Raw genomic sequence first — 22,707 nt, forward strand, 5'->3', positions numbered from 1 at the left:
TTTCCTCTCTCCTGACAGCCCGTCAGTTTCTCATGCAGCTCGCTAACACTTCACTCGCGTTTATGTCCATATCGATCAGATCCAGCTCTCCTGATCGGCCTTTATAGAGAGCACCGATCAAACTATTAAGAGTGAATATCGGCCGATAATGACCGGCGGGGCTCCCCCCCGTTGACAGTTCACTGTCTAGCACTGGCTTCGTAGTGCACTGATCGATTAGGCTAAGCTAACCTGTAGCTGCTCCCTCCACACTCACAACAACTTCATACAGACATAAATAAAGCAGCTGTATTCGCTATACAGGAAACACACATTTAAAATGGTTTTGCCTGCCGTTTTTGTGTACACAAGCATTCATTAATGGTTCGGAAAGTGGCACTGTACCTTAATAATATAAAGGCTTGTATTTGCGTGCATTTCCTGCTCGGAAAGTGGCAATGTACTGAGAGTGGAGGTGTCCTGAGATTAGCGCCTGCAGGCAGGCTCCATGGACCTGTCAGCTCCGGACAGCGCAAAATGCGTACATGAAGCGCTACGTCATGAACGCAAGAAATCTACCCTCGTGGGGGCGCGCTCATGTGATTGGCTTAGAATTGAGGAGACATCTGATTGGCTATAGATAGAAAACATTACAAGTACGAATCGGGTGACCGTCAGGAGAGTCTCAAAAAACCCACACACGAATGCACAGCGATCCATGCACAGAAAGCGGTTTGTGTTTGTAGGTGCAGCGGTTTTAAATGGAAAACAAATATGTGAGGATCAAAAATACATATGTAAAACTTTTTTCTGTATTTGGATTTTATTTACATGTATATGAAACGGAACACATTTGTGTGTGCATTGACAAACACAAGTGTGGATCCGGAAATACAAGTGTGAATCCTTTTGCGGATCATGAAATACAAGTGTGAATCCTTCTGTGTGCATGTGTGTATTATGAGACTGTTCTGAGCCCATAAAATGTCCCCCCCAATATATAGCCTAACTGATATAAAAAAAAAAAATGACTATGACTTTTTTATTTTGGCTATTTGTATACTTGAAAATCTTTATTTTCTGTTATTATGAACTTCTACAAAATTATATATATTTTTTTCACATGTAAATTGGTTCTGCCTTTGTTTGTTTATGCATACCTTTATTTTGTACCCGGGGGGTGTATTTCGCTGTCGCACGTCCGAGTCCAGCTTCAGTTAGCGTTGATGCTCCAAGCAGGTCAGACATGTTTTAATTTGCCCTCCATCAGTTCTTGTATCTTTTTCTAGTTAGCCCTAAACTAATCTATATTATTTTATTTCGTAATGGTAATGTTAATGAACCCTCCGGTTTAGCTTCTTTGTGTAAATAACTTGTAGTTCTGATGTTAAAACTGAACTTTTCAGGAATAGTAGCTAAGGGAGTAAAATATGCATAAAGAAAAAGTAAATCTGTTTACAGTTCTGTTTCATATGGGTGTTGAGAGATGTATCCATAGATCTCTTCATTTTGCTCTCAAAGTGCACCAGATTGATGCTTTTAACTTCAACATTTAAAAATGGGAGCATGCCCCCGGACCCCCTCAGAGGAGGTTAGGTCCACCACCTGCCCACACCCCCCGTCAAATTGTCCCACCCACATTGAGGATGCTTCCTACGCCCATGCCTGAGACACAGTTTAGTGAATATTGTTGTTTTTTGCCCCCACGGGCGGGGCATGGGGTTTAACAGGTTTTAAAGTATCCCATGTGTTAGTGAATTTTTATATATTTTCCTTTAGAATGGCAGGAAATTAGTATTCAAATTTTGATTGAATTTGTGGTCCCCCCCCCCCAATGTAGACTCCATGGTTACGGCCTTGCACAAGTATACTAGGCCAATAGAACAACTGTTTACTACATCCCCCATGCACTTGCTGAGAGACACGGGAAAGACTTTCCATTGTATGCGACTTTATTCTTATACTCTGCTATATTTCAGGGGACTATATTGTACTTTTTTCAGTATTTTCTAGTTAGTTATTCTAGTTTTTGTTTTTAGCTGGGTTAATAAACGACCCACACGCTGTGTATCGTCAAAGACGTTATTGGTCGAAACAAGAACTTCATTTTCTATTATAACAAAACACTGCACAATAAGTGACTTTCGGTAAGCCCTCCAAGTGACAGATTTAGCTCTGCACGACTCAACAGTTTGTCCTTGAAGCGGCACCATGGCTGCTGCAGGCAGTGGCGCGTTTACGGCGCATTCACTGACGCGCACACTCATCTCAACAAGTCTCTTTTCTGGGGGGGCACACACCCTCTCGACCAATCAGCGTGGCCCTGGCTGGGAGGGAGTGCAGAGTATGAAGAGACTTCACAGCGCGCTACATAAACCCCGCGGCACTTTTTTCTATTGAATGCGCCTTTGGGTCTCCACTTCAGGCTGATTCAGGGCACCTCGTGGGGTTTAAAGTGAACCGCTTCATTATTAACTGAGTGTAAACAGACTTTTTTCGCTCCTCTTTAACTTGGAAACTCGTACAGCAAACATCTCAAACCGTTACACTCAGTTGCATAAAAGAGGCAACCCCGTGTCTTGAGGAAAGCAAAGTTGTATGCGCTTAAAGCAACTTTCTATGAGTGTTGCAGGGAAACATAGGACAGCTTTATAACGGACATTAAGGTCTCCATTCATCCTCAAGAGTCTCTCTGTGTTTTGGAGCACCTGCGAACATGACCAGACGCTCCTGCACGCTTTATGCGGTCGGGGTGATATGCAGCACCCTGCTGGTGGTCGGGATTGGTTTAGTAGTGAGCCAAGTTTTCCGCACCTTCATGCACAACCGCCTCAAAAAGGTAAACACACACGTTCATCCTCTTAACGCACATGATTGTTTCATGATTGCATTTGTTGTGTTTGTCTTTAGAGTCTGTTGAACATGATAGAAAGCACTGTGAGACTGTTGGGATTGTACTAGTTTTCAAATTACTATACAAATCACTGCTTTTTGCTACACCAGAAGATTAAAGTGCATGACTACGTTTTGCAATTGACTCCTTATCATTATAACAGTCCATTAGGATGTTAAGATGCCAGAAACTGGCCCAACAATTTAACTGCATTGTTATTAATCTGCTTTTAACTTTGAATAACATTTTTGCAGGACAAAACACTTTGCTGCTGTTTGATTTGTTATCTTGTATAAGCCTATGAGATGTTAAGTATTTAGGGGATCTATTTTCAGAAATTTAATATTATATTATTAACTATGTTTTTATTAGTGAATTAATCACCTACACATTTCAATTGTTGTGTTTTCGCCATGTTGCACTGCTATGTTTCTTTGCTGCTGTTTTTTGTTTTATTATCATGTTTTAGCCTATAAGATATGGTTGCTCATCATTGGAGTTGTGTCTGTTAGTATGACTTACATGTGTTGTATTGTAGAGTGATGGGTTATATCCCAGAAGGAGTGGCTTTAATAAACAACTTGAACTCCTTGAGGTGGAGGAGGCTGGGTTTACAAGATTTCAGTCGCCTGCTCTGGGCAATCAGAACTTTCTCTTCCCCAAAGTGAGATTAGCCTTGTAAAAGTCAAAAGGCATTTACCATAGCATGCATGTTGGAAGACTTTTCCAATGAAGTATTTTCCCAGCACATGTCCCAATGCTTTACATTCCACCTTCAATGCTTGTTGAGGCTGGGTCGGCTTGTTTTTGGTATTGGTTGGATTTTCAATGCGTCACAAAGAAAAGTTGAGTCTGTAAACCAGAACATTACATTAAGATTTCATTCGGTCACACATTGCTCACTACAGTGGCTTGATTTACAATGCCTCCTTGCAAGAGATTCCTAAGATCCATGTTTGAATATGATTAATAGAGATGAAAAGCACAGCATGAGCTGAACTGAAGTACTTGTCATTGTTGATATCTTAGGATATCAGTTAAAAAGGAAAATTGAAAATAGAGCCGCTGCAACTACGATCCTTCAATGCATTAACTCATAAGTTTACTTTATTTGATGTCAATCAATTAACCTCATAAGTCCTTGTTTGTTGAAAAGTGATTAATCATTTATTTTAGAGATTGCCTCTACACTCTCAATTTCTCCTACTATCAATGAATCTGCATACTTATTTTTTCTATGAATCATGTGATCCATGAAATGTCAGAAATTAGGCAGAAATGCTCATCACAATTTCCGTGACATTTGTATTATACAACCCACACTTGGAAAAAAATGAAAAGGCCAGTGTAGTATTTAGAAGGATCAGCAAAAATTGAAAATAGTTTCAGAAAAAATTAGGATGGTGTTTGCGCCATGTTGCACTGCCATGTTTTTACACTGCCATGTTTTTACACTGTAGTTCCCCAACCTGATGCGGAAAAAAACTGTGGGAACATCAGCTGCTGCCTGAATTCCATGCTTCTGAAGTAGTCTTAAATAAGGATGTTCTCAGGGTAAGGATCCTTTAGACCCTGCGGCTTGTTATTGCAGTCTTGTAAAAGGAAGGGTGAGCTGAGGAACATTCAGTTGGTTGCAATCTGCAACCACAAGGCTAGATGCCGCCAAATCTGACCAATACTTTGATTATTCAATGTTTTGTTCTCTTCAGTTGATCGGTTAGCCAATTAATCAACTCATTATTTCAGCCTTCGTAAATAACACTCAGGGTTCCTACGGTCATTAAAAACCTGGAAAAGTCATGGAAATTCAAAATGCTAATTCCAGGCCCTGGAAAAGTTATGGAAAACAATATTTTTCCCAAAGTTTTGGAAAAGTCATGGAAATGTAACCAAAGTTGCATCAAATATAATTTATATTTTATCTAATCGCCGAAATAGTAATACTATAATGATAATAAATACTGTATCGTATAGTAATGAAACGTAAAATGGCATTTAACTGTCGAGGTATTTTGCTTGTGAGAGATTTACAATCACGCCCTCTAGTCTGTAGGAGCTAGTAAGCCTACTATTTGATTTGTCTTAGATAGGCACAACATGTTTCATATGCAGACTTTTTTTTCCAGCTTACCATGTTAAAGGTGGGTAGGTAATTTTGGAGAAACCAGCTCGAGTGCGCTAGAATTTGAAAATACACAGCCGGAACAAATCTGCCACTTCCTTACAGAGCCCCTCCTCCGGCTCCAGCACACACGAACGCGCACATGACCAATGAGGGCACGAGATAAGTTTGTGCCCCGATGGAAGACTGACAGGCAGGTAGGCCATCCAGTTACTTTAGCCGGGCCGGCTAAAATGATTGGTCGTGCTTTTTACAGTACTACGGCTTCCACAGATGACATTTTTGTTATGGATTTTTTGTCAAAGCACTTAAGATATTCATTGCTATCGGGATGTTAAGAGCATTCCATGGAATATAACAAAAAGTGTATGTAGTGTTAAAGGGGACCTATCATGCAAAATGCACTTTTGTACGTCTTTTATACATGAATATGTGTCCCCGGTGTTCCAGGGAACTCACCAAGTGTCAGAAAACACAACCCTCTCTATTTTCCTCCATACCCAAATCTCTAAAAAAGGGAATGCAACGGATCTGATAAAAACTGATCCAGATTTGAACACTGCCCTGACGTCAGGACGGTGGCGCTACGGCTATTGGGCCAACTCCACCAATCAGGAGGAGACAGCCACGGCCATTGCCGTTCGAAAGCGCTGGAGACGCTGTAGTACATATGCCAGGCCAGTAGATGGTGCTGTTCTCACATAATCTGCCCTTGCTAAAACAGAGCTAGAAATTGTCAAATTTAGCAAAATGAGGCATGGCTAAAATGCATGATCTGTTTGGTATTTTGAAAAAAAAAAAGTATAAATATGCCTTATATAGGTATGGTCCTACTCTATATTATTCAAATATAGCATGATAGGTCCACTTTAACATAAAAATGTTTCAGTGGTACCTGCATCAGTGAAAGCATTTGCTCAGCACCAGTAATCATACTTCAGACCTCCTGCTTTTTTGTTGTTGTACATTACCAGAATTGCGCTCCATACATTAAGTAATTGTAAGTTAAGGCTCAGATATTTCCTGGATTTCCAATATTTCAGACTGTAAGTGATGTTCGAAGGATTCCCAGAAGGCTCACTTACTCTGATAACAGTGCACACATGAAAGTACAGTAATGTTCAGTATTATCATGTGACACACCTTCCCTATTTTCATATCAAACATGCCTCTCCATAACACGTATCAGATGGCTTATCAGAGAGGCTTTGACTTTAGAAGTCATGGGATGTATTTACAATGCTTTCTAGTGCCAGGATTTGCTCCTATTACTGACATTGTTACATTTAAATACAATTACAATTGAATGTACTAATATATAGATGTGAACATATCTCAACATATCAGGAAGATCATCATTGGTTCACGTGGTGCATGGATGATGTTTAGTTTATTTTGATCACAGATGAGTTCACAATTGAAAGTTGGATGCTTTGATGTCATACGATAATTGTCGTTAACATGTGAACTCATTTCCTTCAACAACAACATAAATAGCTTACTATTTGTTGGAGTTATTAATAAAATCATCAACCGCTGTAAAGTCCTGTTGAACATCCCTGTTAGTATTTACTTTGAGACTTTTAGAATTACTGCGATAAAATATACTGTTTGCTTAAAGTCATTGGCCTTAGGACATCTGGTGCGGCACTTCCAAGAGTTTAGGCTAACTGATGGTTTATGAAGATACTTTTATTGACCTGTCAGAAAAGCCCAAGTGTTTGGGGTCGAATCCGGACAAAAATGTACTGAGATCCAGAGATTTAAGGGATTTCTGTGCAAAGCTGCGCTAGATTTAAGCAGTTTGGATCTGGTTTGGTGCCAATGATAAATATAATTTTGAGGTTGCGTGTAGTGTACTATTTGCCAAGTTATAATACATCATTAGCCCAGATGGACAAAACAAAGTGGCAGTAAACAAATCATACAGTCAGATGTTCATTTTCTCCAAACTTATTTCTAAAACTTTTTTTTCCCGTTTAAGGCAACGAGCATTTTAAGTAATTTGCAGACTATACCGTTCTGGACCGTGAACGACGAGTTCTGCTTCTCGTGTTAACAAATGTTCATATGTCTTATTCATTATTTTATAGTTTAATACATGCAGAGACAGAGCAACAGGATGCATTACATAAGCATTAATTATGCTAAGTAGTTTCCATCCCCTCGAGAGCATTAACTACACTAACAGGTGGACATGTTAAATAATCTTATGTGTGGGTGTGACACATGCGTAGCGCTGCAGCCACATGGTTATCTACTAGTAGCCTGTCAGCAGTATGATTTATTTCAGCCGTATCAAGTTCGCCCTTACCCCAGTTGCACCAGTGTGAAAGATCCCATTCCTCAGATACCCTCCCAGCAGTAGACTAACTGTGTGTGCTAAGCCTCTTTCACACTGCAAGGTTTATTGAGAAAGGGTTGGCAGCCCCTCAGCTTCCATGCGAGTCAAGCGGGATCAACAGCCTTCTCATGGGATGATGGTGAAAAATGAGTTGCGTCTGATCAGGAATTTGGTAATTTTACAAAAACTAGACTAAACATATAGGCCAGCGAACCCGAAAGTCAGCTTTAGTCCGTTGTTATTATGGGATAAGAGGTGTTAGCCCAGACAATAGAGCTTCACACACTTTTGTACTTTTACTCAAGTAAAATCTTCAATACAGGATTGTACACTGTATGTTTAACCATTTTACACTACTTTCACTGAAGTCAAAGTTTGAAATACCTTTTTTGCCAATTAATTAGCTTAAAATCATGTTCGGACGCCATTATTAATTTCTCACCTGTAGAGCCAATTTCCATATATGTGGCTCGCCAGGCTATGTCTTTTATGGTCTTTGGAGGAATTTTGTGCCCTAAACCTCGGGATATTTCTCGACAACTAGTCTATGATAATCTCTTCTAAACTGGAATTTTGCCCTATAATAGACTGGATTACCAAGGTCATTAGGTTTCTCTCTTGGCAACATGGATGTCTTTGCCAAACATTACAACATTCAATTTCAATGGCTGCCAAGACGTTTCACAAAAACCGTTTCAACCAGCTGATGGCACAAGAGGAAAAGTCAGCTGATCACATCTAACTTTCCATGAGTGTGTCTTTTACCAGTATAGCAGCTACTTTTCATCAACTGGTTCAACCAATAAAGGAAGTTATTCAATCAAAATTAACCTCTTTAACATCTCTGATTGTCTCAGTGCCAACCAGCGACCTGCCACTACAGCAACTTGGTATTTCCAGTTGGTGGCCATTGGAAGTTAAGGTCAATGCAAAACAGTTTCCATATCAACAGGCTTGACTGACCTGGTAGAGCTTTGCTAGGTGTACTGAGACAAACCCATTTAGACTATGCAAAGCACGTACACCACCACAGCCTCTCGCTGCGCCCAGTATTATTCCCGTCTATGTATTTGCCTGCCCCTACTTCAAAGAACTAGCAGAATGTGTATTTGTGTATTCACCTGCTACATGTGTTTTCAAATTGGGAGTGGTGTAAGGGTAGCTGGGGTAAGTACTGAGATAAGAGGGTTTCTCTGTCCTTGTTTTTCATGCGGTATTTCACGAAGCATGCTGGGAGGTATACTATATTGATTGTTTGAAGCATGAAAGCATGACATAGAAAGAAAATGCGCTCCCTTCCTCGATCTAAGTTGACAGCTTTATTGTCCTTGGCAACTCGGCTAAACTTTTTGTCTCAGAACAAGTAGAGGGGACCCCAAAGGAGGAGGGGGCTAGTGCTCCCCTGAAACAATGGGACTTTTTTGGTGTGCTTTCTTCATCATTAAAATACTGGCTTCAACTTTGATACAATTAAGCTAAAGTGAGAGTTCCTCTTGATGTGTTGTCCAAAGATACACTCTCAACCCTTTCCTCCTTCCTATCCTTCGGTGTGTTTTCCAATTCCTCAAAAGATTCCCGCTGTGATTCAGGTTTTCTTTTCAGAGGCAATGACATCTGCTGTGAGACTTAACCCATTTTTCTTCCATACTGTGTATTTTGAAACAGGATAGTGAAGGTTTTTCATGTCCTGCGCTGCACTTCATAAGGCTCAGACCTGAGGAATGCAGCTCAGATCATTAAGGTCGCAGTGCTGCGCAACAAGCGGGCATCCAGCTCTCTCCATCACATGACATGTCAGTCGCTCTCCCCGAGAGGCCGTTGTCATTGGCAACCGCTGACAATGGGGCTGTGCAAGGGTCTCCCCCTAATACCATTCATGTGTGCCGCTGATGCTGTTGTCTGACGCTCAGACAGCAGCTGCCCTCCGCGGCCCCCCAAGGATGTTTTTGTCCTCTGGGTTGTTTTTTTACTATGAATAGAAACTTTAAATTCAAACCTTGGTTGCAAAGGTTTTTACATTTTTTGTAACAAATGCATCGTAATTTGAAAGCCACTTAAATCAAAAAACACTCCTCCTTACAGAAACAACATACATCTACCAGTAGCATGTTTTTATTTAGTATATCATGGTTTTTATGCATTGCTTTGATTGTTTATGTGCCAACATGTACAGAGAGTGGGTGCTAACTCAAGACCAACCCAAGTGTTTTAGATTTTTGTTGGTACGAAATGTTGTGCTTAAAGCTTTGTGTTCCTCTGTCAATGGATAGGAGGGCCTTTTGTGTATGAAAAAATGGTCTATAACCACATTTTGATTGATTGATATTACATTTACTGAGATTTTTTCTTTATGTCTCAACAGGAGATTGTTTTGGTAGAGGGAAGCCGTGTGTTTGAGTCATGGAAATCCCCTCCCCCACCTGTCTACATGGAGTACTTTTTCTTCAATATGACCAATGTGAACGAGTTCCTCGTAAGTGGGGCCAAGCCAGTGGTCAAGCAGATTGGACCCTACACATACAGGTAGGATGCAAGAGCACATCAATGCACACAGAAATGCTGCCAGAAAGAAACCGATGTGTCAATAAATCTTCCTTAATCTGACATTATTGTCAAATATTTGATGTCCTTGAATGTGTGTAGGAGGTGTTCTCTGTTTGCAGACTTGTACATAGGTCCACCACCAGATATGAACTTACTCTGTGTTGACTGAACAGCAACAAAAAAAGCCTTAAAGAAAAAAAACATTAAATTGGTAGTTTGTTAAATTTGTTTTAAGCGTGATACCAAACGTATAAAATCTATATAAACCAGACTGTGTTGCAGTTTATATTTATTGAGTTTTGGGGTTCATGTGTCTATTTGAAATGTAGACTGCCCCAGGCAAACTACAGTCCAAAGAATAAGGTTTTGCAAAGTAGAAAATTAGACCTCTTCTTGAATTTCTGTTGAAATGTATCTGCTGCTTCTCTGCTTCCTCTATTAAGTTGTATTTAATTTGCTTCTGCAAACAGATTTTGAATAAAGGAAGTGTGACAGGAACAACTCTTGAAATATAATGATAATACAATATATATTTATCTTTTTTATTGTGTTTGCCCAGGGAGTACAGGTCTAAGGACAACGTCAGCATGGTGGAAAATGGTGAGAAGGTGTCCGCATACAACACCAAGACCTTTGTGTTCTTGAGGGAGAAGTCTGTGGGCGACCCAACTGTGGATAACATCACCACTGTCAACATCCCTGCTTGGGTGAGCCATGAACTAAAGGTCTTACACAAATAGAGAAAAGTGGAAATTAAAGTAGAGGAAAGTTTAAAACCAAGTGGGTGAAAGTGGAGTGCTTGTGGGTTTATTCTGCACGTTTCGTGTTCCCTCAATGCTAACCACCTCATCCTGCTTTCCAACTCTTCTCAACTCTACCTCACTATCACTTCCCTTCTCTAGGCTGTGATGAACGAGTTGAAAGGGAGTTTCTGGAAAGCATCGGTGGCGTCCGTCATGATGAACTCTGTGGGGAGTGATCTGTTCACCACTCGCACTGTAGATGAATTGCTGTGGGGTTATGAGGATCCCTTGCTGACCGGCATCGCTTCCCTCAAAACTGTGGAGAAGGTCTTTGGCCTCATGTACAAGGCGCGTACAGCTCTTCAAATATCTATTCGTTCGTTCGTTTTGGATTTTGTAATCTAGTGTGTAGTTTACAGAGCAAGTCTTTTCCATAGTAACACATTTGAGTGTTTTCTTTCAATCAATGTAATAACTTAAATCTTTTGGTCTATTTAGAAAAATGGAACTAACAACGGGGAATTTGTATACCACACTGGGGAGCAGAACTACATGGATTATGGCCACGTTGAAACATGGAAAGGCCAAAGGTAACCCTGTTGCAGTCTCACACAAAGACACACCCCATCTCTGTCTTCATACACTGTAATGGAACTTCAGTGGGTAACCTTTGGATTCAAACAGTTTCTCAAATGTACTGCATATTTGCCAATAATAAGGATGTCTGTTTGCCTGTTGGTCTGGGCTGCTGCCCACAGTTCAGAGCACAGGACAAAACATCCTGTAACTCTGAATGTATTAATGGCTTTTTGTTGACCTTTTTTAACCTATTGCATTGCCTGAGTACGTACTGTAGTCTTTAATTAAGCGCCTTGGAAACCACTCTTATCAAAACACTTAATGAAATTTGGCATTGTTAAGATTAAACTGATAATACTGTTGACATGAAACATACCCAGCACGTAGCATTAATTATTACATTCACTTATTGGTCAACGAGAGGGATCTAGATGAAAATTGTACTAGACTAATGTTTCTGACAATATTTTGATTTGCAGACAGCTGGACTTCTGGACGTCTAACCAAAGCAACAGCATCAATGGATCCGATGGAAGTGCTTTCCACCCCTTTCTGGATAAAAATGAACGCATTTACATCTTCTCTCCAGACCTCTGCAGGTACAGTTTAGCAACACAGAGCCTTTTCTTTGTTCTACTGCTTTCATGTGGCATCATTTTGAGATATATAAATCACTTTTGCTTTAATATTTTGTCTTGACGAGTGAGTGTAAATAAATATTACATAAATAGTTATGTTAATCTGTTTTGTGCTGTGCTAGCACATGCCTCTATGTTTGGCAATGTCTGTCTGTACTACTTATTGCTTTGGTCAGAACTGAAATAGCTAACACAAGGAATCATTTTCAGTAGTACAGATTCACATGGTGTCCATTGCATGATTTCATATCAGGCTGGGAACCACTGCTCTAGTGCCACCAGCATTTCAAACTTTGTTCGTTTTATCCAGCACTTTGTTTATGACAACATTTCTCAACCATCTGATAAACCTCTATAAAGAAGCATAGTGGCAGATTCAGTACAGCATCACAGATCCACACTAGCATGGCTATAGTCAGTAATTGCCAAAATCCTCTTCAAGACACTGGTACTAACCTACAGTGCTGTGAATGGGTCCAGGACATGGTTAAACACGACACTCCAGCACGTACACTGCGCTTTGCATCGGTCAATCGGCTCGCTACTCCCTAAATGCAAGTGGTGACCAGGGTACCTCTCTACAAAAACACACTTGTTTGCTATCCTAGCTCCAACAAAGCCATTTGTATCCCTATTGATATCAGGACTGCAGAAAGTCTAGACATCTTTTGTGCAGACTGAAGACCCAGACTGCACCATTGCCATTTAAAAAAAAAAAAATAGTATTGTATTTAAAAGGTTTAGCCCATTGGAAGCTAATGCACCAATAGCTTTGGCCTACTTGAAGCACTGCATGTTGTTGTTCTGTTCTGAGTTTGAATCTTCAGGGTTTATTGCACTTGTTGTAAGTTGCTTTGGATAAAACAGAAGCTAAATGAAACGTGATGCCTTTATGAGCGCAGCATTCAACGGACTCAAGAACAAAAATAGGCTTTTATTAGTTTTAATGTATCAGTCAAGTCATCTGACTGCAACAGGAATTTGCTTGGTCCCATTTGACCTACTGTTACCTAGTGTCCCACATATGATTGTTGTTTCTTCGAATGGAGGGGTGATGTCTATTTCTGCTACATGACCTGGCCTGAACATGTTGCACACAGCTCACATCACAGCAGGACACAGGCTTTAGTATCTTGTATGGACATAAAGTTCACAGGCCTTGGATCCCATAATTATAATAACATCCTGATCACTTACAAACAGCACAACAGGTGACGTCTGTTTTCTCAACAATGCTTTACTGCCTATACTGTGAATCCTTTTGTAATACTAACATGGTAGTTGCCAGGAAGCCCTTCATGGAAAGGCTTCATGAAGAGGAAAGTTAGTCGGGAGTGTAATGGGAATGAAAGATGATTGAGTGACGAAGGGTAAGGAAATTTGTGGGAGTGAGACTGACAAACGAGAGAAAGATCATTGTTTCAGTTCTTTACCAGCTGGAACGATAATTAATTGTGCATTGTGTTGTGTTATATTGGAAATGTTAGCCAGACATGTTCACTACTTATGCTCGTAATGGCTTTCAGATTTCCGGAGGACTTTAGCCTAGATGTTTTTGAAAGTTTAAAGAATGTTAAAAAATGTCCTCTTACACAGTCAAATACTAATGAGTAGATTATTGTATTTATTTAACAACTGCTACGCCTTAAGGCTGGCTTTTTGATGACTGCCTTGCCCTTGCTAATAACTAAAGCTTCTAATTTAGAAAACGGCTATGACGTAAGCAAAATGTTTCTGCAGACGTCCCCCCCCCCCCTCCCCTTTGAGTTGAGTATGGAAAGAATCTGTTCTAGCGGCATGGTTGTGCCTTTGACTCCTATTGGATGCGTGTCAAAAACCCCTGTCCTAAATGTTTACTCTTTCACCTACTTATTCATTGCCTGGTGGCTTCATCATGGCTGTCTGTGCTATTGTGACTCATGGGAAGGCTCCCACCCTGTTTCCTGTACCTTTTAACCTTGATTATAAGAGGAAATGTTCAATTAAGTCACATGTGTTAACCTTTCACACAGAGAGCTTGGCTTAAGTGTTTTCATCCTGAAGCTCGCCACTTAGTCTTAAACTTATGTTTGGTAAAAAACATCTGCCACTGATCTGAAGAATAAAAAATGAGCTTGAATTCCCATCTGTCTTGACCTCTGGTCCTGTAACTGACAGCTTAGCCACATAAACGTCAACATTTTGATGAAGTGTACACAGGTGTCATTGTTCAAATACCACCTTGCATTTTGCTAAACGTACATTTTTCCTCCAGTTATGATCTTTCATTTTAAAGACATGATTTGATTTAAAAAGATTCTGTCATTAAAAGGTATCCACAAAACAAAACAAATTAAAAACAAAGTTTCTACGTTTAGGTTTTAAAAACTTAAAAGTAGAACTCAGACACCAACCAAGGTCAGAACTCCCACCCAGTGTTGTGGTGAAACAGCGCCTCCACTGGTAGATAGGTCATATTTGAGGTTTAAAGCAGTACTGCAGCTGGGAGATGGCAAAGGCTTCCAAAACTAAATAAATAAAATCGTACTAAACTGAGAAGAAGTTATTTGAGAAATCAATGAGGCAAAATGTGCTAAAATCCGAACAACCCCACATTAACGCTATAAAGCTCTGTTTTGTCTTGAAGTGGTAATTGTGAAGAGCATGTCTCTCGCCGGACTGCTTTTCTTTACTTTCCATTTCATGTTAGTGACAAACTCGGTGATACGAGGTACGATTATTATTCGTATCAGATCCAACAAATAAGAAACAAACTGTGCTGAAAAAATAAGCTTGGAGGTAACTAATATAACCTAACTTTTAACTTATTATAAAGTCAGCACATGAAGATTGAATTATTGTATAACTAATTATACAAGTTATTTTAAAATAAGTTTATTCCCCCATCTTTCCTCCACTCTTTTTACCATTGATATGCCTGTAGTACAATCTCACGTAATCAGAACAAATGTTGGCCCCCACATATTTAGGGAATTTCAATACAAAATAACCATATTTTAGCTTATCTGACATTATTCTTGCTGTAAAGGTTTCTCATGCCCAGCAGTACAAGGCTCAGGCTTTCACCGTCCTGTTCTGTGAAATGCATACAGCTTTTTACTTAGCTTCTCTCCCAAAGGTCAAGGGAAAGGGCTAGTGTTGTTGCACTCTTGGTGGTCTGAGTAGTGAAGAGCAGTTGGCAGACGCTGTATGACCTCCTTTGTTCTCACTGAGAATGATCAGAATTCCCTAGGAAAAAACCGAGCTGCAGATACACAGAACAATTATGTACTGTTCACTTAGAAGCTGTAAAAACACAAAAAAACTCAAATATGATTAGACATTTCCCCACTGCCGGGACAAGAGGTTGACACCACCACACTACATCATTATTTCATCCACATGTTAGGAGTGTACTTACAACAAGATTTTATTTTCATTAAACTTTTAAATTTTTTTAAAGAATAATTGAGTTTCAGGTCGTGTTTGCATGTGAACAGGTGTTTAAGGCAGATCAAATCAACCAAATTGAATCCTTGATCGCCCATGTGGAGCAGCACCTGCAGAATGTGTCTTGTTTATGTTTGATTAACTAATTCGGGAAAAACGAAAAATAATGACATTTAACGGAAGAGCGTCATTTTTCTATTTTACTTCAGACGTACACAGGCACCTTTTAGTGTGTAAAAAGGGAATAACAGGAATTAGCGATGATAAGAAAGCTGATTTTATTTCATCATGTCCGGCCATGTTGTCGCTTTGCTCTGCAGGTCGATCCACATGGAGTTTGAGAAAGATGTGGAGGTGAAAGGAATCCCGGCGTACCGCTTCACTCCACCACGCTCTGTTTTGGCCAGCAAAGAGGAGAACCCCGCCAACGAGGGTTTCTGCGTCACCCCAAAGGAGTGCCTGGGAACCGGCCTCCTTAAAGTCAGTCCCTGTCGGAAAGGTAAATGTCAGCTTATGCAGCATATTTTCTCACCCACGCTTTGCACTTTCCCATGCCTCTCCTTTCACATTTCGTTGTTCTGCGCCCACAATCCTATTCTCTCCTGTGTTATTAGTAGCTGTACATCCTACACAAAGACCCTGAGCTTGACCTGGGCCTTCCTAGTGAAAACAAACCTTAACTTTGAAAGCTAAGATCTTTATTTCTGTTGCCCTGTTCTTTCTGATCTCTCCCCAGCCCAGTTTTTTTTTTAAACTTATCTCAGATACTTCCTTTATTTTCCTTTTTCACTCACCAGTACTAATAAGCTTTTAAAGAGCCATGCCATGTGACACAGCTCTCCAGCCCTCTCCACACCTCTGCTGCCATCTGACCATGACTGGCCAAGTTGTTGAGGGCGGGTAAGCCCTGTCACCTGATTCTGGCCTTGAATATGAACAGGCTCTGCCCTAGTGCCTGTGTGCACTGACAAAAACTCTATTTTGTTTCTGAAATATCATTCATTTGATCTACACCAAATGCCAGTGTTTTGCTATAAATAATATCCCAGGTTTTTCCATTATTACTTTTAAATCATAATCAGTTACTTGTTTGAAATAGTTATTCTAACACAAGTGAACATCATGTCTTCTTTTTTGTGTCAAAGTTACATTATGTTGCAAGAAAGCAGATAGATTTGATGCAATATTGTTATCAAAGACAAACAGACATGATGTTGCTTGCTCAATTAATAGTTTTTGTAAGATGATATTCATAGTGTACGACATCAACCGTCAACATAAATATTAGGCACACAGCCCAATAAAACCAAGAATTTGTAGGTCATGGTACACATTTTTCATGATTCAAAGATTGAAAGGCTTTATTGTCATATGCAACAATAGCTTCAGAGTAGTTTGGGCAATGCTAATCTCCTAGGCTCATCCTGCAATGCAACACACAACAGGAAATAAGAAAAATACAATGAAAACATAAAAAAATAGACATAAAAATAGTGCAAAGCTTGTAAAGCCAGCAACAGAAATGTCATTCTACTCAGATAAGGGGGATTTATAAGAAAGTGCAGAGGTCAGATTTAGGGTCACCTCTTAAGGAATGAACACAGTGATTAAGTGTGGCACACGTAAGTATATCAACACAAATATGTGTGTGTGTGTGTGTTGCGCTTGAATGACCTTGTGGGTAGTCACGGGAACAGCCTCTCAGGTGACCGCGAGTGTCCAATGTTTTTGTGGAGTGTGTGTTGCCAAACACAGGGGCAGGAAAACGGTCACCTCTGCCCCACTTCATCACTCCCTGTGACTGCCTCACGCAGACAGCATGACTCCGTTCAACACATAAGCAAGAACGTCTCACTTGACTACGCATTTCCTTATCTGTGAAAGAGGTCATATTGTAGGAACGAGGTTTATCCTGTTTATATGAGGAAGGAAATTAGCTAGAGTAACAAGATTATTTATCTGGATATAATATACAGCCCTTAATTCGTTTTACAACCGGGGAGGTGATCCATTTGCGGACCTATTGTTTATTTTCTTTAGAAGATTGCCCCTAAGTAACTTGCTGCATGTCCTGAAATGAAAAGTCAGATTATATCTCCTCACTTTCTCTTGAGGACTCTTTCCAAATGTTGTGCTGTTCCCGATGTTCTGATAAGATCTTACATCAAACAACAGGATATCTGACATTAGATAAGAATGTTTTTACTATGTCGCTGCTTTGATAAATTGACTTTTATGTGGCACCATCCCAGTGTCGTAAACAGATGCATTATTTTTCAACAACAAAAGCACATTATAGAAACTACGTGCTTGAGGGCATTTTCCGGTCTGACCTTAGATGTCCTTACTGCAAACGTTAGCATTTATTTGAGATAAGACTGTTATTCTCCTTCAAGTAAAACCTTAGAAAACAGTGTTAGGTTATCCTATTGTTGCCCATTACGTGATGATATCTGTGTTGACAAAGAAAATACTTAATGATTGTGAATGGGCAACATAACGAGTTGAAGCTTATGGAGACATTTTGCATATAAAATATAAATAAAAATGTATTAAACTTGTATTGGAGATGAGAAAACGTTGTCACAAAAAATATAGCCCAACATTTGTCATAAAGGCGAACTGTTGTTGTTTTGTTGATTTAATCATTTTTCAGTAGAGAAATAGGCTTTACATCATCAGTTGTTGCTTTGCTCTGCTTAATATTGCCTACCTTTTTTTCCTCAACCCTCCCCTCTCCTCTCAAAGGCGCCCCAGTAGTCGCATCCTTTCCTCATTTTTACCTGGGAGAGGAGAAATACGTGGCTGCCATTGAAGGAATGTCTCCTAAAAGAGAGCATCACCAAACGTACCTAGACCTCAACCCGGTAAGCCACCAGGCCGCAGTTCAGCAGCTTCAAATGCACTTTTTAATTGCAGGTATAATTAGAACAGTAATGCTGTGGCTCATGTTCTTTCACAGTACACATCTCAATCCACTATGAAAATATGTATTAGCAAATCATTTGATCACTGCTACACCCCCTAGTGGCATATATATAGAAGTACAGAAGAAGATATTAAACATCAACATTGTCTTCCTAAGACAGTGTCATAGATTTCATTTTGTTGTCTGTTCTGGTTATATAATGCTTCACTTTACAATATTACTTATGGCAAAATGTACATGAGCAAAGGTTATTGCTAGAAATTATTATTACAGAAAATAGCAATAGGAATTGTATAATAATGTGGATGAAAGAGAACACGCCAACAAACGTTTAACAAAGTCATAGGTATTGTTGGCGTCAAACTGTGGAATTCTCTACAGAATGGTTTAGTGGGTTGTATATTAAAATAAAGTTTAAATAAATGTATAAAGAAAGAATCATATGACAACTTGGCTTACAGACCACTGGAGTGATTGTACGTGCAAACAAGAGGGCGCAGATTAACATCCTGCTTAACAGAATGCCTGGATTCCCGTGAGTATCTTCATTTAAACATGGCTATTCTATGTTGAACCAGTGTCTGATTGTCTGCACTGTACATGATTGCTTTTACACTCTTTTTATTGTGTTCACAACAGAAAAACTAGAAACCTGAATGAGATAATATTCCCCGTCATGTTCATCAATGAGGTAAGAAACTGTAAAGACATGCGCACACTAGATTTGAACACATGAGTTAATCAGTTCATCATCTTGAAGTTCTTGCAGCATTATACATTCTTTTTTTGGAGGGCAAAGACATAAAACACAATTTAAATCAATCAATTAAAGAATAAACACATTGAATTTGCAAGATGCTAAACCAGTCACTAATCACATCTTAGTTTCCTCTACATAATATATGTTTGCTTTGTCTTTAATTCGCAGACTGTGGTGATTGATGATGCGTCTGCGGCCCGAGTACACAAGCTGCTGCTGATCGTCACTCTGGTGTCCAACTTCCCGCTCCTCATCGTGGGACTGGGGGCCATCATGCTCGCAATCTTCATCATCCTCCTGTACAGAGCCCACAAACAGAAGGTATGACAACACCTCTGACCTGATTTCATTCTAACAAGCTTAACACTTACTTGCTGTGTGCCAAAAAGTAATTTGTGTTAATTGTTGTGTAATTCAGTCAGTCTCTTAACCACTAATTGCACTGTGCATGTGTTCATGTGTCCCCGTGCAGAATGAAGTAAAGCGCACTGTGTTTACCAAGCCGCTCTATGCTGTAAGTCTTTTTGGTTATTTTGCTGCTTTGTTGAGTCTTAATTGTCGATATGCATTTTTTATTCACTTTCTTTTCATATAGTAAGATCACTTACTATATAAAAATGTGTTGTGATGCTGTACAGTAAACCTAGTGTCTGGTTTTAACACAATAACATCACTTAGTAAAAATACATTTAAAAATGTGTGTGGTAATGTAAGATGAAACGTTCAAGTACAACAACCGTTTTTGATACAGGTATAGGTCTACAAAGTAGGATTAGATCACTTTTTAACACATTTGATCCTCAATCTCCCTCTTCAGACATCCAATGAAGAGGACACTTCTTACTCTGCAGTGAGTGATAAGGAAAAAGAGGACCCTCAAAATGGAACATATATCGGTTTGACGGCTAAAAGCGAACCACAAGAGTAAGAAGAGAGGGAAAGGTGGTTTTGTACATGGACAACCCTCAGAATCACAAATAGGGATTCAGTTTGCAGGAGAGAGAGAAAACTGTCAATATCTCCTCTATGATTGGAAATATGTAAAGGGTGTAGAGGAGGGGAACATGTTTTAGTCTCAACCATTCTGTACTATATGTACATAATTGTAATGTCCAGGCCACGGTATTTCCAGAAAAAGCTTGACATTCATACAAAAACACTGTGAGTCAGGAGCCAAATATTGCTGTTTGAATCAGTTTGCTGAAAGCTGCAGTTCTTATATAAGTAGAGTTAGAGAGAGCTTTTTGTGGTGGTCCTAAACAAAGAAAACACACCCCTTTATACCTCAAAGGTGGGATGAATTTAATTGTAATGACTGAACTTATTCTGTTTGCCTGGATCAGTGGTTCTCAACCTGGGTGTCGCAGGATCCTTTCTGGGTTTTAAGATGGTTGTGATAATTGTGACTTGAAAAGGTTGAGAAACACTGGCCTATATCAGATGTAGGTGACTGACAACTGTGTAATACGGCACACATGAGGATTTGGGACCAGGGTAATGAAGTCTGTAAACTGTGATTTTTTTCTTTTTGAATAGATATTAAACGCCACTCTCAGGGGGCCTCTGCTCAGATACTATCAAAAAATACTATCATAAAGAAGGGTAGAGAAGCAATACATCATCTCAATTTGATTAAATTCAGTGTAACTATTGTTAATTTGCATTTGATCCTAACTAGATGTTACAAAACATGTTCATGGCTCATTATTGTTTCCCAGTTATGCACTGAGGGGGATCTGTGAACATCATTAGCACCACACCTGAGAAACTCTCAGAGTATGTTCTTTTATATATACAGTGTAAGGTGTGTTGAACTGTTCACATTCCTCTCAGTGTATAATGGGGAATATCAGACAAAACACTGTATGTTTTGGATGTTTTAGCTTTTGTGAAATATGAAGTTCTCTTTTTGTAAATGTTAATGTAGAAATGTCTCAATGAAGTAAGAGCTTCACAGTTATCTTCTAGTGCCATAATGAGCAACACTTTTATCAGCCATTTAAAGCCCTGAATATGACATGTTTTTATTGTAAAAACAATGATTCATAATGTACTGAATGTGTGTGTTAACGTATCTATTGCCCTGTTTGACTGCTTACATTAACTCACCGCCATATCAAAATATGATTCAGCTTATTATTAGTTCAAAATGTGTTTTTTTTATGCTTTTGCTGAAGGCCTTAATAGCATTGTTGGTGCTCAATATAACACCCAACAACATTTTCTTTATAATGTTTGTGAAAGACTTCATGTCAGGGCAGGGTCTAGCTATCTACTAAACCCTCATGAAGGCTCAATATATGAAGGAACAATGCAGTTCTGCCTTTCAAGATTTGTAACTGAATTGATTTGGCCCTTTTATAGTTTTTACATATCAGAAGAACGCCATGTCACACCATCAAATCTCATGAAACTGAGAAATGTTGCATTTATTGTCTTGTTTTGCCGGCAGGGTCAAACTGCACTTAATCACTCACGGCTGGTCAACACATTGTATGTGCCATTAAATGCAGTATAGAAATACTGCAGAATTACTACATTTAAACTCTGTTGAGCCCAAACTTTTTCCCTGCTTTTATTTTTAGTGATATCATTTTAGGCATTAATGAGTTACTTCATACTGTCTCCTCTTACATGCACTGTAATAGAAAAGCAATACATATATCAGAGATTAGCAAAGAAGATGTAACAAGTTTAATTCAAGCTTTGATTTTTCTTTTTGTGGTGGTGTATATTTTAATCAGTTATGTACAATAAAAAACAATAAGGAAAATAAAATACTTTCTTTTGTCAAATGTACTATCAAACATGTATGAGAGGGGGGGAATAAATGGATGAAACTATATTTTTGCAAAAAGTACAGTATTACACAGTATTAGTGTTGTGGTGAATAAGATAAATGATTTTTGTTGCATTGGTAAACCAAACCAAAACCTAGAAAGCACCATATGGACTGTAAACTGGGCTACTTTTTGCCATGCTTTTATAACAGATTTTATTTTCTGTAATTATAGTTACTGCTATAACCACTAAGAATTCTAATTGTCAGGTTGTTTTGAAACGCTGACTGTTAATGCTGTTTTTACTGTGTACACAAAAATAAAAGCAGTTTCAGTAAAGGTGTCTTCTCTTTATTTAAGCCCTTTTGACTGTTTGATTGTCATCTCAGAGACGTTTGTAGCTAGAAATGTATTTACTCTTAATGTTTAAATACAAAAACAGATGTTTCCAGTGTTGTCATAGGCCCACATTGTTTTTCTTTACAAGTTTGAAGTGTTGGGTGTGTGTTGTTAGGTTCTGTTCTAGGATAAGGCTCTATTGTCTTGGTATGGAGTAAAGGTAATATCCTGCTGGTGTTTGTGAGCTGGCATAGTATAAATCACATAACAGGATACATCAAAAAAGGGAAAACACAGAAACACCACCCTTATTTTACTTTTGACAAATATATCAATCAAGAATATACCCCTACATGACCCACCATTGTAGCTTCTTTTACAGTATAACTGTGATAATGTTTTTTCATAAAAGATGTTCTCACAATTTTTATCTGAGTCACAAGACTAGCAAATCCAGGAGAAAATAAAATGTTTGTGATTGAGGGTACTGTACATGGAAGGGTCGATAAATTGACCAAGAGGGCTTTGGAGGTTTAATGTGACAATAAAGGTATAGGAGAGAGGGGAAAAGGAGGCAAACACATCAAATTCAAAAGAGTGTCAGAGTAGGTAGGTAAGTCATGGGTTC

General features: G+C 39.1%; 1 protein-coding gene across 2 annotated transcripts; it reads left to right on the plus strand.

Moving 5' to 3' along the window:
* Nucleotides 1–2,347: 2,347 nt before the first annotated feature.
* On the plus strand, nucleotides 2,348–22,079 carry LOC117476381 (lysosome membrane protein 2-like). Of its 2 annotated transcripts, XM_034122858.1 has the most exons (13): nucleotides 2,350–2,818; nucleotides 9,701–9,861; nucleotides 10,442–10,589; nucleotides 10,785–10,973; nucleotides 11,124–11,215; nucleotides 11,684–11,803; nucleotides 15,592–15,770; nucleotides 18,020–18,138; nucleotides 18,662–18,735; nucleotides 18,840–18,891; nucleotides 19,129–19,281; nucleotides 19,433–19,474; nucleotides 19,778–22,079. In XM_034122858.1, the coding sequence occupies exons 1-13, from the start codon at nucleotides 2,696–2,698 to the stop codon at nucleotides 19,886–19,888; spliced, it is 1,563 nt and encodes a 520-aa protein (XP_033978749.1). In that variant the 5' UTR covers nucleotides 2,350–2,695; the 3' UTR covers nucleotides 19,889–22,079. The 2 variants fall into 2 exon arrangements, with proteins under 2 accessions (XP_033978750.1, XP_033978749.1); XM_034122859.1 differs by lacking the exon at nucleotides 19,433–19,474 and having other exon boundaries at nucleotides 2,348–2,818.
* The last annotated feature ends 628 nt before the right edge of the window (nucleotides 22,080–22,707 follow it).

The sequence above is a fragment of the Trematomus bernacchii genome, unplaced genomic scaffold (genome assembly GCF_902827165.1).
Source record: "Trematomus bernacchii unplaced genomic scaffold, fTreBer1.1, whole genome shotgun sequence".
Classification (NCBI taxonomy): domain Eukaryota; kingdom Metazoa; phylum Chordata; class Actinopteri; order Perciformes; family Nototheniidae; genus Trematomus; species Trematomus bernacchii.